The sequence below is a fragment of the Balaenoptera ricei genome, chromosome 10 (genome assembly GCF_028023285.1).
Source record: "Balaenoptera ricei isolate mBalRic1 chromosome 10, mBalRic1.hap2, whole genome shotgun sequence".
Lineage (NCBI taxonomy): Eukaryota > Metazoa > Chordata > Mammalia > Artiodactyla > Balaenopteridae > Balaenoptera > Balaenoptera ricei.
Window position 1 is genome coordinate 99,239,133 of NC_082648.1, and position 18,726 is coordinate 99,257,858.

At 51.6% G+C, this 18,726-nt stretch overlaps 1 protein-coding gene across 20 annotated transcripts in view; it reads left to right on the plus strand.

The window, feature by feature from the left end:
• Window positions 1-18,726, plus strand: part of TEF (TEF transcription factor, PAR bZIP family member) — a 44,312-nt gene that overhangs the window by 247 nt on the left and 25,339 nt on the right. For 3 of the 20 annotated variants that reach the window (XM_059937070.1, XM_059937071.1, XM_059937072.1), the window contains exons 1-3: window positions 9,310-9,570; window positions 12,814-13,146; window positions 17,714-17,934. In XM_059937070.1, coding sequence (XP_059793053.1) covers window positions 9,414-9,570; window positions 12,814-13,146; window positions 17,714-17,934 — 711 coding nt within the window. In that variant the 5' untranslated portion in view covers window positions 9,310-9,413. Of the gene's footprint in view, window positions 1-4; window positions 1,254-8,788; window positions 8,904-9,307; window positions 9,571-10,034; window positions 10,174-10,982; window positions 11,034-11,056; window positions 12,740-12,813; window positions 13,147-17,713; window positions 17,935-18,726 lie in introns of those variants that run through there. The other 17 variants (XM_059937055.1, XM_059937057.1, XM_059937058.1 and 14 more) reach the window with 15 other exon arrangements.

Here is an 18,726-nt window from a genome sequence, read left to right on the forward strand (position 1 = left end):
GGAGGTGGTCTGTGATGGCTGGCTGCCCAGGTGCCCAGGGGGTGGAGGCCGCCGTAGGCACATTGGCCAGACAGGCATCTTCAGGCAAGGGAGGGTTCCCAGCAGCGGTCTGCCCTTGGCCTCTTCCTGGGCGAGGAAGGGCTGGGGTGCAGAGAGGGACACGGTAGGGAGTGGCACTGTCACGCAGGGACTGCCCCCAGGGCCTGCTAGCTTTGGGAAGCCGTGGCCAGCGTGTGGCCACTGACAGGTGCCGTGCTCCCGCGGGACAAGGACAGGACCAGAGGGCCCTGCTGAGAGTACGCACTGGATGCTGACTGCTTATTAAGTTCCCTCCCTCTGCATGTTGGGGCGGCAGGGCACTGGCAGAGACTGTAGATTCGGGCAGCCTCCCGTGTCTGGAGAAGAGGCTTTCCTTTGGGCGCCTGCTTCGGCTCCCGCTCGCTGGAGGGCTGAACCCGTGGATGGGATGGAAGCTGTTATGTAACAGGACCACAGGCTGGAAGCCCCGGTTCCTAGGATACCACAGGCAAACACGGGGCGAGGGAGCCGGCGGAGGAGGGTGTGGACCGAGGGGCAGAGCTGGCAGCCAGCACCAGGTGTCTCCCGAGTCCTGCCTGAGAGACCCAGGACCACGCGAACTTTGGGCGCCAGCCTGCTCTGCGTGCTCCCTCTTGCCAGATATTTCTCCAGATCTCTTCTGTTCTAAGACGTCAGGTCCTCGTGGCTCAAACTCCACAGGCGCCTTGAAAGGAGCCCAGCTGCCCTCGGCTGCCAGAGTCTGACTTAGGAGTCCCAGGTGTCCCCTCTAGGGACCTTTCTCAGGCCTCTCCCTCACCTGCTGTGCTGGCACCTGATACATCTCATCACCAGGCAGCCCTGGCTGTCCCCACAGGACTTCCTTCCCCGGGACCCTTAGCCCACTCCCGAACTGGAGGCCAAGGACACACACCACAGCCCCTGCCCTGACACACCTCGGGGAGCCAGGCTCAGGAAAGGAGGGCAGCAAGCTCCCTTCATGGAGACACTGCCCGAGGGAAGAAGGCGGATCCCAGAGCTAGGGGCAGGGTCCCCCGTGGGCTCTCTCATCTAGCTCCAGGCCCCCCTCAGGCCTCACCTGTGGGCAGTCTGTGCCCTCCTGGCACTCAGGACCCCAGCTGCTCACCAGGAGAAGCCCATCACCTCGAAACTCTCAACTCAGCCTGGCCGAGGAGCCACAGCTGACTTTTTCTTGCCATCTCTGACACCCCGTGTGGGTAGGTGAGGCTGGAAGTCCTTCCAAAACCTGGAGGAATAGGGCTCCCTTCTTGGTCCGGGCATCCGGGGAAGGTAGGGTGGCCCAGGTGGCCCAGTGCGGGCACAGGGAGCAGCTGGGCTGCCGGCGGGTCTGCAGGGTCAGCTCCCGGCTGGGCAGGGAAGGGGTCTTGGGGGCAACTCAGGGCGCTACTCCTCGGACCTGAAGAACAAGGTCTATGAAGAGCAGCGGCAGCTGCTGGTCGCCGGCTCCCAGCTGGTCCCCAGAGCCCCGCGACAACTGCAAAGTCCCCACTGCGCACCGTGGACGGCAAAGTCGGGGCCCAGCACTGAGGGCACTCGCCCAGGGTCTCAGGGAGAGCTCTGCCGAGAACTGGCAACCTCACAGAGGACGGTTGGTTTGGTACAGCTGGGTTGGTCCACGGGGGATGGACCAGAGTCTCAGGCCACCTCCTAGCACTTCTCTACGTGGCGTCTCCCTGAGAGTCAGAAGCATGAGACCCGGACAGACTGACAGATGCCAATGGGTGGATGAAATAAGGGGACAAGGGTCGAAGAGTCAAGGGGGTCAGTGTAACCCACAAAGACCTCGCTCTTATTACTGCCCCTAACCTGCCATCGCCACTTTCCAAAGCTCCCAGACTCTCCAAATCTTTCCTAAAAATAAAAGTATCCGCCTGAAGGCAATATACCTTGGCGAAGAGAGTACACACACCATCAGAACTAGGATTTCCAGTGGGCACGTAGCAAGCATAGTTGACCCTTGAACAACACGGGGGTCAGGGGCCCAACCCCCCTCACAGTTGAAAATCTGCGTATAACTTTATAGCCACCCCGTGGGTACATGTTTCCACATCCTTGGATTCAACCAACCACAGATCAGATAGTACTGTACGTAGTTAGTGAACAAATCCACGTGTAAGTGGACCCGCGCGGTTCAAACCTGTGTCGTTCAAGGGCTTCTCCCCCGCGTGCATCCCTCACTCTGGCTTCGGACCCCCGGGAGGAGGGCAACAGAGGCGCTGGTTGCCCCCCAGGATTGCTCGCCTGGTGCTTTGGTGTGAGCGGCGCAGATTTCCCCGTGGTGGGGGACGGAGACCTCTTTACTCTCCCCAGCCCGGTGACTGTGCTTCAGCTCACACGGGGGTCACATGCAGAGCACACCTTGGGTCCAGCGGGAGGGGACGTCAGAGGAGAGCCGTGCGGAGGGTGAGAATGTGCCCTCACGAGACTCTGCTCTCCCTGAGGCCTCTCCATTTTCTAATTCAAGGACGCTCCCTGAGCCCCGACCTCGGGGCCTCTCCCTCTTGCTGCCCTGGGCCTCCCACCCCAGCCTGTGTAGACTCCCCGCTTTCCTGGTTAAGCAGACTTCCTCCAACAGTGCTGACCAGGCTAGAGACTCCTCGGCTTCAGGCTACAACCACCACACAGTGGCCCCTCACTCTGGGCCACCCGTTCAACCAACTTTCTTGTGGGCAGAGAAATCTACATCCAGCCAGAGAGTGGGTCCGTGCCCCAAGCTCTGACTCAGTTTCCCCTCTGCCTCTGGGCCCTGATCCCTAAGGACTGTTCTTCCTGTTTCCGCACCTGCCTTTTCTCCCAAGGAAACTCTTCCAAGAGGCCATTCTGTTCCAGATTGCTCACTCTCACACTTCCTTCTCCAGATTCTGGAAAGACCCGGCTTCTCTAAACCACACTGTTAGCTCTTTACACCCTATCCTTCCCTCATTCCTTGGCTGTGCTCAGAGGCCGCCCCTCATCTTTCTGCCAACTTTGGTCACTCAGGCCTCCTTACAGGGAACCATGTAGCGTGAAAGCATACCAGAGGTTGAACAAGGCCATCACTTTGAGCTGGGCAGGCAGGTTCCCCGTGTCAGGAGCTCCTAACCAGAATCGCTGTGGGCCACCCAGCAGGGTATCCTTGACATGCCTCTCTCCATCCCCAATCTGTGAAAAGAATACTTGCTTCACAGGCTTGTGGCCAGGATTAAATGAGCTATCCCATGTGAAAGCGTTTGCAAACTGTAAAGTGCCACACTGTTTTCTCTGTGAAAGGCAAACAGCAGCTGGGCCTGGCATTATGCTCCTTCCATGGACATCACATTTGCAATCCGACCTTCACTCCCTCATTTCCACCCTCCTTTCCATGGATATTCTCCTTGAAAGAAGGGGACGTTGCAAGTTTGTGGGAGCATACTCAGGGCTGTCTCCTTGGAAACACGTGCTGAGGCTCCTGGGGGCATGGTGCCAACAGCCCCGCACCAAACAGGACAGCCCAGCTGAGCTGGCCAGAGAAAGGGCTGAAGGATCACAGGCCAGATCTCAGTGGGACTCGCTGGGGCAGAGGCAGGGGTCTGGGTAGCCTCCTCTTGGGGGATTGAGGTGAACAGGCGAGAGAGTGGACTCAGTGCAGCCTGGGCTGTCCTGGGCTTGGCGTCAGTAAGGTCCATGTGGTCGCCTCCACTCCCAGTCTTGGGGAACCAGAGCAAACCCGAGAAATCATGAAGTTTGCTTCCAGGGAAGAAGTGGGGGAAGGGACCTTCTTTGTACTGGATGTGTTAGTTCTAATCCTCACTACCACCTCCTACATGGCAAGGAAACACGCCCAGAGGAACTGGCTACCGTTGGGGCCAGTATGCAGGCCAGCCTCTTCTTCACCCCGGCGTCAGGGACGCATCCTTCTTCTCTACCTTTCCCCCCACCCCGTCCCATCCCCATCACCAATCAGGGAAACGTGAGAAACTCATTCTCACTGAGTGCCAAAAACTGACAGCAGTGTCCAGCAGTCCAGATGGCTTTTACATCTTAATGGGCCTGTCCCAAGGCTAGGTTGCTACAGGAATGAATCCTGGTTCCAATGGCCCCTGTTTCCCAGCTGTGTCCTGGGAACCGTGCTCAGCGCTTTTACATCCCCATCTGTGAAATGGCTTTGCAAGGGAGTTGTGATGAGCCACTCTACAGATGAGGAGGCTTCCCATCCATTCAGCGATGGGAAGGCCACACAGTTGTCCAGGGGCTCCAACCCAGCTTGGCCGGCTTCCAGGCTCCTCCCTACCCACAGGATTCCCCGGGGTCTCTGGAACCAGGTCTCAGGGCAGTACCTCTCCAGTCATCCAAACATTCATCATGTTGAGTCCTTGCTACACTTGTGGCACAGGGGCAAGTGAGACAAACACCGCCCCTGTTTGCCTGCTGTTTGCATTCCAGCGGGGAGACAGAGAGTCAGCAATCGGGAAGGTCAGGGCCAGCCTCTCTGAGGGGGTGACATTTGAGCCAAGGCCTGGAGGGTGAGGAAGAGCCAGGTACATCAAGAACTTTCAGGCTGAGGGAACAGCACCTGCAAAGGCCCTGTCCTGGGGCAAGAAAGACACATGTGTCTGAGGAATGAAAGGCCACTGTGGCTGCAGGAGGTGTTTTATGAAGTGGGAAGGAAGGAAGAGGTGAGGTTGGAGAGACCCGCAAGGGGGAGAGCCTGCAGGGCCTTGAAGGTCATAAAGAAGAGTGAGGCCATCACCTCCCTGCCTGCAAGGTCCGCCCCCCCCCCCCCCCCACACACACACTATTCTTGGGGAAGTGGTAGCTTAGGAGGAACAGGGTGTTTCCAGGACAATCCAACATGAAATTGTGGTAAGTGATAAACTCAGTTGAGCACTTGCTATGCTCCAAGTGCTAGTCTCAGCAGTGCGCCTGAATTGACTCCTTTACTTCTCAGGCTCAGAGGTTAAGTAACTTGCCCAAGGTCACACAGGAAGTAGTCAAAGCAGGAATCAGACCCAGATGTTCCAGCTCCAGAGCCCACACCCTACCACTGCACCAACACGGCCTCCACTGGAGAGCCCTTGGCTGTCAGGAAGTGGCTGTTGAGACGTGGCAGAGCCTGGAGGTGAGGGCTTCTCTCTGGAAACGGCACTCTTGGGGCATTCCCTTCTACAATCCGAACCTGGGCAGTGGACAAAATGCAAGCCGAACAGGAAACTAGTACTCCTGAGAGTATTGAAGAGATGGGCAAGAGTTAGCGAAGGGCCTCCACCCGCCACTTCTCCCCCAGGACACACTGCGACAGAGGTACAAACCACAGCCCAGAACCACGCGGCCACAGGTATGTGGGCTCAAAAGGAGGCAGCTGTTGGCAAGGCCAGTGGCGGGGGACTTGCCATAAAGATGGCTCATGTTTGTTATTCCAGGTTTGATTGTGAATCAAACACAATGACTGTTATTTAATGTTAATAACGTTCCAGATGTATATGATTTGGCTCTGAAAGGTTTTGTTAACCCTCCTACCAGCACCAGCAACAAAGCGAGCCAACAAATACTTACTGAGTTACTACCCTGAACAAAGCTTTGTGCTCTCCTGCATTTGGTATCGCAAAGCACGCAGATAACTGGGCTTTGTTAGAGCTCAATGGAAGCCTTCTCACCGTCCTGCTCTTACAGACACCAGGCTCATGTCACATTGTGCAGTAAGTCAGAAGACGGAGTCGGACTGTCCTGTTAGATGCTGACTTATGTGGCCAAAGAGATCATTATGGGGTATCTGGTCAAAGGCTCCCATGCTGGAGTTTTAGCTCCTCTGAACTTCAAATTTAAATAATCCAAATTGGTATAGCGGCTTAATGAAAGGCATCTGTTCTGCATATGCTCAACTGAATTAAATTTTTAACTTGGGTTGGTTAGCAAGTTTCTGGAACACTAAAGAGTAGAATTTAAAGCCAGTCCAGCTCTGGAAAATGGACATTTCACATCCCTTCTCTGCAGTAGCTTAGACTGTAGAACCCACCCACAGCCTTGTCCCCTCACCCAAAATAATCCTACTCCTCACCCGACACAACCTGAATGAAGGGGAAGGGTGGAGGCCCACGCACTCCATGCCATACACTCTTCAGGCTGGCACTTGACATGGCTTCCCACACATAATCCTCATAACCACTCTATGAGGTAAGCAGATTCATTTCTGTTTCCAAGAGAAAAATAACTGGGACTTAGGCAGCAGAAGTCCCTTGCTCAAGGACAAGTGGCTGGACAGCGCTGTGGAGAGACTCTACCCAGGTCTGCATCCCATCCCCACAAAGTCACTGCTGCCCCAGGACCACACTTCCCTCAAGAAGTTGCTGCATTGAAACCCTATTACTATAAAATACTAAGGTATCACTTCATAGCTTTAAAGTCTTAACCATGTAATCACATGTTCTTTTTATAGAGTTTCTTTCTTTGTTGGGCTCACAAACGCTATGGAAATTAGCTAATTACTTCTCACACCATTTATTCCTCCACTAAGAGAAGGGGCAAGGCTGCGCTGTTATTCCCACTTTACTGACAGGAGGCAGAGGTAGAGACAGGATGCTGTGGCTCTTCTCCGACCAGCCGGAGAATGAAGACAAGAACAGAATGGCTCCCGCCTCCAGGATGGTGCTGTTGAGTGCTGCCGGTCGGCGGTGTAGCTCACCTCCCAGCTTGCAAGTAAGCACGAGAGAGAACATGTTTATAATGTTCCTGCCGCGGTGTTTGTGACACACCATTTACCCTGCGGTTGTCCAGGGGAAAAAAACCCTCTTTGGGGAGTGTCGGTGCATGAACAGAGGACCAAATCAAAACTAAGTTTTAAGGCCCTAAGCTGCTTACTGAGCTTCTCACCAGTGCCACTCGCCTGTTAAATCAGTTGCTCCAGGATGGGTGATAAGCAGAGTAGCATTATCCCTTTTGGACAACTGCAGCTTTAAAAAAAAATCTAAATCTTTACTCCCTCTTACTACATACCACCTTTGTCATAAAACGAATGTTATAACCTTCCACTGTTATGTTACTACAAATCCTCCTCTAGTACCTTGAGAATTTTTTTCTCTTCAATAATGTCACATTAGCCATGAAAATATACATTTAACTCTAATCCAGCAAGCTGCTCTGCGGCCAAACTAGCCATTTTTTTAAAAAACTTCATGCATTGTTTTAATCAATTTCCTCAGACGGTCCTTTGAAATTTGTTTCTAAAAACCTCTAGGTCAGTTTATCCTAAAGATATATTAGTTTAGCCACATACAGAATACCACTAACAACAACTCTGCAACACAACAGATGTTCTGTACACAATTTAGCACTTTCACTAAATAGTGACATGGGCACCATACCTGCCTCTAGGATAATGGATACACCAAGCAATGGATTTGTACCCATCAGTGGTAGTAAAGCTATGAAAACTACTGTTTGTGGCAGGGTTGCAATTGTACATTTTATACGAACTGGCTTAGGAAGCCTCACAAGGTCAATCCTGCCCTATTGCCGTTTGACATATAAGGAAAGGTGGCCTGGAGACATGAAGCAATTGGCTGGAGGTATCAGAGTCAGAAAGTGACTGAAGTCTAATTAGTGTGGCCATAAGAACTTGAATTTTGGAGTCAAGCTCCATCCCGGGGCCTCGACCACCACCCAGATTTTCTTCAAACCTCTTGATTTCCAAGCTTGCTCAGGGGCCCAGCCTCTTCTTCCTCCTCAACTCCCAGTTCTAATTGTATCAGCCTGACAACGTTCATCTAGCTGGGCGTCGCAGTCACGCACCTACCCTATGAACCAGGGACTAGGCCCTGCCATTCCCCCAGCCCCGCTCGTGGAAGGCGGGGGTCACTGGCCGATACAGGACAAATAAGCCGAAGTCCCTGCCCTCTCAGGGAGGGAGAGTCTAGTTTTGTTTGGCTTCAAGGCAGGGTACGATCTGTGCCGTAAAGAGGTACGAAGTTCTGGGCGCCACTTAGGAGCAGCTTCCTAGAAGGCCTCCACACTTGTGTACCCCCTCACGTTTCGTATTTTTAGGCGTTTCCTGAGGAACTCCCAGGGAATATTTGTAAATATTTTGAGAAGAGGTAGTTGTCCCACAAAATGTGCAACCGGTACCCTGTGTAAAGGAATTTTGTTTTATTTTTTTCCCTAGGAAAAAGAAGGGAAGGTCCTAGAGAGGAACAGAATTTCAGAGCTGTTTAGGGCTTTAGAGATTATCTAGCCCAACCCCTAAATTTTATGGACGAAGAAACAGGCTCAAGTGAAGGAACTGGACTTTCCCAAGGTCACAAGCTAGTAAGTGCGAGGACGGAAGCGTGTACTCTGGCTCTGGCTCAGGGCCGGGCTCTCTGTCTCTCCACCCGCGGCCTCAAGAATGCTCCCTCCACGCTAGTGTTTATCTGGCCGCCACGCCTGCACCAGAAACCCGGGATCAGTGAGGAAACTGACACCCCCTTCAGCGGCGGCCAAGCCTGCTCCGGCCGTCCCTACAGGAACAGGTCGCCGTCCCCGGCCCTGCCCTCAGCCAACCTCTAGATCGCGGGGGAGGTGGGGCGAGGGCTAGCCTCTGCGTCCCTGTCCCACGACCCTGGGCAGAGTCCCCGCAATAGAAAGCCCCGAGGCGCCCCGCCCCGCCCCGCCGCAGCCCCGCACGTGCTGCGCCTCGTGCACCGCCCCGGGCCCCGCCCCCGCCCTCCATTGGCTGTTCCGCGCCTTCCTTCTTCCCCCTCCCCACGCGACTGGACTCGGCTGCATCTCCACGTGACCCGCGGCGGGGGGTGGAAATCCCGGCCGCGCGGCCCCGGGGTTGTGGGGGGGCTCTCTGATAGGCTTCCTCCGCCGGCATGGCTGCTCCCAGCCCCGCCTCCCTTCAGCGCGTCCAGAAGGTGGTGAGATTGGGACGCGAGGGAAGGGAGAGCGGTTACCGTGGTCTGAAAGAAGGGCAGGGGTTACGAAGAAGGAGGCGAAGGTGAAACCGCTGGTAGAGGGGAAGGGGCTGTCGCCGAAAAGGGCCTACGGCCCAGACGCCAGCAGGCACCAATCAGGTGACAGAGAGGCGGACGGGGCGGGGCCTTCGGCCCTGCTCCTCACCTGGCCCCGCACGTGTCTCGTTTACCCGGGCGGCCTAACCAATTACGGCCCGGAAGGCTGAGCCTGCCCCTCTCGCGGGGCGGGCCAATCTAAGGCTGCCATCCGGGGAAGCTGGCCTGGCCTTATGAATAATTAATATGACAGAGCCTGTCCCCAGGCGGGGTAGGGATGGAGGGAGGCGGGGGTGCCGCTGGGCGCCTGCGCAGTAGCTGCCCGTGTCGGCAGCTGCGGCGGGTCGCACGGCTCCGTCCCATCTCGGGGGGCGGGCGGGGGAGGCGAGGCGCGCGAGCAGAGCGCGGGGCACGATGTCCGACGCGGGCGGCGGAAAGAAGCCGCCTGTAGAGCCGCAGGCGGGGCCGGGCCCGGGGCCGGGGCGCGCAGCCGGGGAAAGGGGCCTGCCGGGCTCCTTCCCTCTGGTCCTGAAGAAGCTGATGGAGAACCCCCCGCGCGAGGCGCGCCTAGGTGAGGGGAGGGGGTCCGCGCGCGCCTGGGGGCGGGGTTTCTGCAGGGGCGGGGCCTTGTGAGGGCGGGGCCTCGGAGGTCGGAGGTTGGGGTGAAGTGGTCCAGCGGAGGGGGATGGGGCCAAGGATGATGAGGGGCCCGGAGGGCGAGGCAAAGGGGGTGGGAAGAGAAGGTCGGGGACGAGTTGAGAGAGGTTGGGTCAGGTGGGGGTTGGCGGGGAAGGGTCAGGAGGGAGATGGTAGAGTGGGGGTCGCAGTGAGGAGGTTCATCGGGGCGGCCGGGAGCGCGCGCGCGACGTGTAAGGTTTACTGAGGAGGCTGATGGGGGTCGCAGCAGCCCCTTAAACGAGGCTCCAGGGCGCCTTCTCTGGGGACGCCTGCATCAGAATCACTTGGGATGCTTGTTTAAAATGCCGATTTCTGGGCCCCACCCTTTACCCACCGACTCTGCGGCTCCTGGGACAGGAATCTGCATTTTAAGGAGCGCCCCACCCCACCTCCGTGATTCCAAAGTCCACTAAAGTTTGAGATGCCCTGATAGCGAATTGTCTTCGTATATGGCCGTCCCCCCTCCTGAGAGGAGGACCTGTCTTCATCCCTGCGTGTGAGTATCCCCAGGTACTAGGTACTCACTGGAGATTTTCTGGAAATGAGTTTCAGGGCTGCTGCTGAGGTGGGGGAGGGGTGTCAGGAGAAGGAATGGGAGGCGCCTTCTGAGGGGGAGGTTGGGATGAGACAGGTAGAGGGATGAGCGTTAGAACGAGGCCACTGAGGCCCTTCACCTGGTTGTTTGGGGCTGACCCTAGTCTTTGGGGCCACAGTGGCAGGGCTGGGCTTTGTCTTGTTTCCTAGGCCACAAGGGTCCCTGGGGCTTATGTGGAAAGCAGGTTTGGCCTTGTTTTTTGGCCTGGGAACATGAGGTTCAGGGAGCAGCAGGAGTGCCACCTACAGTGGAGTTTTAGGTGCAGTGAGGTATGATTTCAATCTGAGAGATTTGAATTTCCAAGAACCACTGGTGTAGTTCAGGGATTTGGGAAGGAATGGGCCTTTTGGGAATTACCTGTCTGGGGGGATTAATTTTATTTTTTAAAATGCCATTTCTCTTCCTTTCCTGGGTGTGTTCTCAGGCTCCCATCCCTATGGGTTGGGTTACCAATGGCTTCCGCACATCAGGTGAGGCCAGGCTCTCTTCTCCTGCTTCAGGACCTCATAGGCACAGACCCTTTTGTTTGTTTTTAAGGCAATGCTTTGTTCCAAATCTGGGGCTGAGTTAAGCTGCCTCAGGACAGGTGTGCACATCTGTCAGGTTCTGTCAGATTACCAAATCATAACCATCCATCACAATAATTCTACCTTACATTTGCAGAATGCTCACAAAGCACTTTGGCATAATCTTTATTTGGTCTTCCACAGCCATCCAGTAGTACCCCACTTCTCAGATGAAGAAAGCTGAGACTCAGAGAGGTGAGGATGCTTCCTCAGGGTCACGTAGCTAGCCCTTACGTGCTCTTTACTGTATCGCTGGCAACCACTGATGATGTCAATCCCTCTGGCCTGAGTGAGGGGCCTAGTCCTGTATCATCTCTTACAATTAAACCTCCATCTTATAAAAACACTGATTAAAAATATGCTTAATTGCTTAGGCCAGACAAAACCTGGAACTTAGTGTTACTCGTCCTTTTAGTAGGGCTGTTTTTCTGTCTCCTTCTTTCTCCTGCCTCCTTTGATCCCCATGACCCCGCCCAACATGGATCTCAGTCATTTCTGAACAGAATGTAGAGTCAGTATCCCAAGGAAGGAGACCAGGGAGGCCATCTGGCCCACCTAGCCCACCAAAGCTTGGCTTTCTTACTTCCCATTTGGTTTTAAACCAATGCCTGGTACAGAAGGCAGTTGCAAGAATTCGAGTTAATTTGTATTAGAAGCCATGACCAAATTCTGTTTGTCAAAACCTCCACCTTCTTAACTCACTGGGTGTGTCCATTTTTATTGGACCAACAGGCTGCTTTTTGGCTGTCTGTGGTCTAGGAGTCCGTGCATGACTGGTTCACTTCCAACATAATCATATTTGATTTCTCTTTTTCATTTCAGAATCCAGAATACAAAGTTGTCTCCCTCAATTTGAAAACCCATTATGAACTTGTCATGATTTTATCTCTGACTTCCCTGATTAGCCTCCCTGTCACTTTGATTTCCTTCCAACCTTGTCACATTTTTCTATTGTCTTTTTTTCTTAATTTACCCTTTCTTGGATATCCAATCCACGTGTATAACTTTTGGGCTGAAACAATTAGGTGGGATCCCGTCCCCACTGATTGAGTAGTTTTGCTTTGAATGGGAGCAAGCTTTCTTCTACAGCTCCGCCCCTCTCTTCCCTCCCAGAAAACCTGCCTTAAGTCTTCTCTGCTTATTCAGGGATAGAAGTCTCTTGAAATGGTTGCTCTGAAAAAGGTCCTGAAAAGACAGCTCCAGGCCCTCTCTTTTTAAGAAACCCGAAGGGAGTCTGTTTACAAACCCAGCCTTCTTCATTCATTATACACATCTTCCTGTGGCTCACTGTCTGCCTGCTCCTGTATTGGTCCCTGAGATCTAGAAATGAATCAGACACAATCCCTGCCCTGAACAAGCTCAGGGTAATAATGAATGCCTGCTGTGTGCCAGGAGCTCTACAAGACGCTTTCAGATGTTACCTCTGATCTTCACCAAAGAGGCAGCTTTATCCTTATTTACAGTGGAGGACACTGAGGCTGGGAGAGGTTGAGTAACGTAGCTAAAGTCACACATCATTGCAGTGGGTGGCAGAGCTGGGATTCAAGCCCCGGGCTGGGTTGCTGTGGAGACGCGCAGCTGGAGGGGACAGGACAGGAGAACACAAAAGTTCTTGGCCTGAGGAATCAGCCCTTTCCTAAGATATCAGGAAGGGTCAGAAACTCCATTTCCTCCCTGTAGCCTCTCTCCGGCAGATGCTAATCCCACAGCCCATTCTGAATTAACCCTGGGGATACATCAGGCCTCAGAGCTTATGGAGAGCATCCTAGGAAACCCAGGCATGGATGAGGGTCTGCTGCCACCTCTAAAGGAGACCAGTGCTCCTGGTTCAAGCACCAGGTTATAACTGGAGAATAGAGTGGGCTCTTGAAATCCATGGATGGATCAGGACTCCAAGAGAGGTGGGTCCACCCTGTGAGGCTCACTGCTCGCCTCCTGGGATTGAGTTACCCTCTTGAGTGATGTCTCATCACAGATTTTGTGTCTGCAGATAAGGAAAAGGGGAAGGAAAAGCTGGAGGAAGACGAGGCTGCAGCAGCCAGCACCATGGCCGTCTCTGCCTCCCTCATGCCACCCATCTGGGACAAGACCATCCCATATGATGGCGAGTCTTTCCACCTGGAGTACATGGACCTGGATGAGTTCCTGCTGGAGAATGGCATCCCTGCCAGCCCCACCCACCTGGCCCAGAACCTGCTGCTGCCTGTGGCTGAGCTGGAAGGGAAGGAGTCGGCCAGCTCCTCCACGGCGTCCCCGCCATCCTCCTCCACCGCTGTCTTTCAGCCCTCGGAAACCGTGTCTAGCACAGGTTGGTGATGGGCCTTTGGGCAGGGCTACCTGCCGCATCCGAGGAAATCTGCTTCCCACTGAGGGCTGCTTGTGTCCACGCACCTAGTGAGCCCCTCCTCTCAGGGGAGGTCCCAGTGGGCCTACAGGGGGCAGAAACCCTCTGCTCCTCACCCTTCAGCACAGTCCCCCGAGGCTGGACATGAAAACAGCAGCGCCCTCGGCAGCAGCCGGAGCCTTTCTGTTGGTTGTTTGCCACAGGTGGTCAGCCCGGTGGAGCGAGCCCTGCCAGCCAGAGGCTTCGCGGGATAGAAAGCCATTCTGCCTTTCCTCAGAGCTGCTCTTTACCCGCACACGCACCTTGCCACAGATGATTAGGAAGCTCAGGCGACAGTAATAATAACAACAACAACAGCTAACATTTATAATGTTTAGCACTTAACTCTGTGCCAGGCATTAACACATAGTTCTCACAAAAACCTCCTTATGAGATTGATACTATTATTCTTATGTTATAGGTGAGGAGACTGAGAAGTTAGGTAACTTGCTCAAGGTAACACAGCTGGTAGGAAGTGGAGGCAACACTGAACCCGGGATGTTTGGCTGTTTAGCCAGGTACTGCTCAGGCACTGGCATGAAGAAGGCATTTCTGCTGCCAGGACAGATGCCGTCTTTGGGATTCCTCCCTCATCCTCTCGTCCTTTTTCTGTTTTACCTCTGGAGATCAATTGGTTGGTTTTCATGCCCCTGGGTCACGAACCCACCAGAGGAGGCATGGCCCCTGTTTCAGGGGCTCTGCAAAGCTTTCTGCAGGCTCAGTTTGAGGCGTATAGGCTGATGTCTCCCAGGAAAGACCCCAGGAACTGGTGTGGAACCCAGGGAACCTGCACCCAAGGAATTGTCATGCTCAATATTTTTTTCTTTTTATTTTGGAAAAACGTCAAATACAAAAGTAAAGGGCTGCTATAATGAACCTTCAGTAACCATCACTCAGCTTCTATAATAATTAACTTGTAATCTACCTTGTTTTCTATAACCTCTTCCATTCCCTTAACCTGATTATTTTCATTCAAATCCTAGGTATTATATCATTTCATCGATAAATATTTCAATATATATATAAACTCTAAGAGCTCTTTTAAAAAACAGAACAAAAATACCAATTTAACATCTGAAATTGATAATAAATCCATCAGCATTCAAATTTCCAAAATGTCTCATAAATGTTATTGCTTTACAGTTCATTTGAATCAGGAGCCAAACAAGACCCACATGTTTCAGTTAGTTATGTTTCTTAAATCTCTTGTAATCTATGGGGTCCTCTCTCCTTTTTATTTCTTTGCAATTTATTTGAAGAAGCTGAATTGTTTGTCCTGTAAAGTATTGCACATGCTAGATTTTTCTGACTATATCCCTGTACTGCCTTTTAACATGTTCCTCTGCCCCTCATTTCTTTCCTGTAAACTGTTCAGCTTGAGAGGCTTCAGCTGATTCCAGGCCAAATTTTTGTTTGAAGGCAGCGCATTTTTTTTTAAATTTATTTATTTTATTATTTTTTTTTATTTTTGGCTGCATTGGATCTTTGCACATGGGCTTTCTCTAGTTGCAGCGAGCAGGGGCTTCTCTTGTTGCGGAGCACAGGCTCTAGGTGCACAGGCTTCAGTAGTTGCAGCACGCAAGCACAGTAGTTGTGGCTTGCGGGCTCTCGAGCACAGGCTCAGTAGTTGTGCCGCAAGGGCTTAGTTGCTTCGCAGTATATGCGATCTTCCCAGACCAGGGATCGAACCCGTGTCCCCTGCATTGGCAGGTGGATTCTTAACCACTGCGCCACCAGGGAGGTCCCTAAAGGCAGCTCATTTTTGTGCTGGTCAGGTTGTCCTGCAAGGCTGGTTCCATGTGTGGGTAGGGGACAGAGCTGGAAATGAGCCCTCTTCTTGCACCTTAGACTACCTAGGTGGCATTTGCCTTTGATTTTGTTTTTAAGTAAACCTTCTTAATGAAGTATGGCATCCAGAAGCGCCAGTATCATAAGTACACCACTCAGTGAATCTTCACAGGGTGAACCCACCTGTGTAACTACCACCCAGATCAGGATAGAGAACACTGTTGGAATCCCCAAAGCGGCTTGGGACCCCTCTCGATCCTTACTCCCCAGAGGTAATCACTATCCTTATTTCCATCACCAAAGATTCACTTTGCTTATAGTCGAATGTTCTATAAATGGAACTGTATATTATGTTCTCTCCTTTTTTTAAACAATCATAAGTTAATTACATTTATACTCTCACATTTATAGCTTCCTATAACTAGCCTTATAGTAACATATAAATCATGTGGGCATCAGTAACTAACAAAATAGATTTACAGAACATACTTATGGAAAATTCCTGTGACAGAGAGGAAAGCCACAATACAGATGAAGTAAGAGTTGTACACATGGTAGAAATGAAAGAGTTCGTTTTTCAGTTCCTTCTGTAGAAAAGACATAAGTAGTACGTATTCTTTTGTGTCTAGCTTCTTTCCTCAACTCCATTTGTGAAAATCATCCGTGTTGTTGCCTGTAGCAGAACTTCGTTCATTTTCATTGGTGAATGGTATTCCATTGTTGTATTGTATGACTACACCACAGTTTATCCACTCTTCAGCTGATGGGCACATGAGATGTTTCTAGTTTGGGATTCTGCATAGCACTGTCATGAACATTTGCGTGTGAGTCTTTGGTAAATACCTGTGTGCATTTCTGTTGGGCATTTACCAAGGAATAGAGCAGCTGGGTCATCAGACATGTACCCGATCAGCATTTGTAGATGTTGCCAAATAGTGTACAAAATGGCTGTAGCCATTTATACTTCCACCAGCAGGACAGGGGAGGTCTAGTTGCCAGCCTTGGGTGCCTTGACTGTTTGTCGTTTATTCCTATAGTTCCCGCATTGGTCCCTGGTCATTCACTCCTCTGACACTCAGCCTTGTTTGTAATTAACCCCTTTGATAGGATACAATTAGTTTATATGCATGATCCAGTTAAAACCTAAGTCTGATCGTGTCACACCTCTGCTCAGAACCCTCCAATGACTTCTTTCAACTCAGGGTGAAAGTCAAAATCAGTGGCCCTATTGACATTTGGACCAGATAATTTTTTTGTTGGGGCTGGGGAGGGACCGTCCTGTGCACTATGGGATGTTTAGCAGCATCCTTGGCTTCTACCCACTAGATGCCAGTAGAACATACCCCCCATCCTAACATGGCCACATATCCCCTGCAGAACAAAATCGTCCCCTATTGAGAACCACTGCTTTATTGGGATTAAAGGCCCCATGTTTTCTGTCCCGGGCCTTTCCGGTTACTCCTGCCTCTCATTCACTCGCTGCAGCCACATTGGTCTCCTTTGCTTTTCCTTGACTATCCCAGTGCTTGCCTGTGCACAGACCATGCACCTGGTGTTCACTCTTTCTGAAATGTTCTCCTCCCAAATATCCACGTGGCATCTAACAGTTTTATATAGATATTTGTAATTTATCTTGTGTAATGTTGGCCTTCTGCACTAGAATAACATTCCATGAAGGCAAGGATTTTTACTTGTTTTGTTCACTGCTTTGTCTTTGGCAGGACAGTTCCTGGCATATAGTAGGTGTTCAGTAAGTGTCTGTAGACTGAAGAATTATTTCGTATACTCCTATCAGTAGCATTGAACAAGTAGGCCAAAGGTGTAGATTTTTTAAATAAATTATCTCTAATAACACATAACCTTTGAACAGGTTTTTTTGTGTTTGTTTTGGCCGCTCTGCACAGCTTGTGGGATCTTAGTTCCCCGACCAGGGATCGAACCCGCGCCCCATGCAATGGAAGCGCGGAGTCCCAACCACTGGACCGCCAGGGGATTCTCCCTAACACATAACCTTTGAATTCTGAAAGTTCCTTAAATCCAATGTCCACTATAAAGCCACAGCCAGGTAGGGCGGAGAACAAGGATTCAGAGTCAGCCAGACCCAGACTTAAATTTTAATTCAGTCATTTACCATCCATGTGTTCCTGGGAAAACCATGTCATTTCTTTGAGCCTTAGTTTCCTCATCTGTAAAATAAGGTTAACACCCATCTCCCTTTCAGAGTTGTTACAAGACTAAATGAGCACAGCCACTGATTCGTCTCAGGGGATTCAGAAATGGAAGCCATTTCGTTACTCAGTTTGTGTCCCTAACCCTTTACAGTTCCTGGTGAGATTCAGCTGTTTCTCATTACTTGAGAACTTGAAACCACAGGAAGTTAAGGGGGTATGATGATTTAATGTTTTGCTTAACATTTCTGGGGGGAAAATAACAATCGGAAAATTTTGTCTTTTTCGAGGGCCTCTGTTTCCTTTTGAGCATTTTATTCCTAAAGGGAAGAATTCTTTCCATGTTTGTGTTGTTGAATTGAATCACATATGCCAATCTGGCTTGGGGGCTGGTGCTGTTGTAGTTTTTCTTCCCTCCAAGCGGCAATGGCTTGTGCAGCCTTGAGATTCAAGCAGGTGTCTGGGTGTGTGACGTGAGTCTTGGCTGTCCAGTGAGTCTAGACTGTTTCAGGACCACCTGCCTCTGTGTCTTTCAGAATCCTCCCTGGAAAAGGAGAGGGAGACACCCAGTCCCATCGACCCCAACTGCGTGGAGGTGGATGTGAACTTCAATCCCGACCCTGCCGACCTGGTCCTCTCCAGTGTGCCGGGCGGGGAGCTGTTCAACCCTCGGAAGCACAAGTTTGCAGAGGAGGACCTGAAGCCCCAGCCCATGATCAAAAAGGCCAAGAAGGTCTTTGTCCCCGATGAACAGAAGGTAACCTGGTATATCCACTATAGTGAAGGTACAGTGTTGGTTCAGGAGCCAAGGGGCTGTGCTTCTTCACATTCGATTTCATCTAGAGGACCCTCCCTCCTTGTGGACGCGTTTAGAAAGGCATGAGTTCAGAGCTTAGAGCCACATCCTGCAGCAGTTGAGAGAAAGAAAGGGAGTTGGGTGGCATTTCGCCCCAGCATGACTCCCTGTAGCAGTTGAGAGAAAGAAAGGGAGTTGGGTGGCATTTGGCCCCAGCATGACTCCCTGCAGCTTCTCTCTTTCCTTTCTGGCAGCCAGCTGTGCTGATGCTCTCACTTCCCTGGCTTCAACCCAGCCTTCGGGCAAGAGCTCACTAGGCCACAGAAACTGGGGTTGAACAAGCCCTCACTTTGAAGGACAGAGGATAGTTGTATATTGCCATCCCAGGGATTAGCAAGCAGCCTTCAAGCTGGTGGTTTTGTAGGAACTGGGAGGGGGGAGAGAGAGGAGGATTTTGCAGTTTTTCTCTTCCCTCTGATGAAAAACTCGTAAGAAGGACTTTTCTTATAAGCTTTGGAGTCAGGCAGACCTCAGGTTCCTCATCTGTAAAATAGGAATAACCATACCTGCCTCTTGAGATGTTTCTGAGGCTTTAATAATAATAACAATAAATATGGTAAACCTTTATGTGGTCCTTACTGTAAGCCAAGCACCTTGTACATATTAACTCATTTTATCCTCAAGCAACTCTATGAGGTAATTACTGTAATTATCCCCTGTTGTAAAGATGAGGGGCACGAGACATTGAGAGTT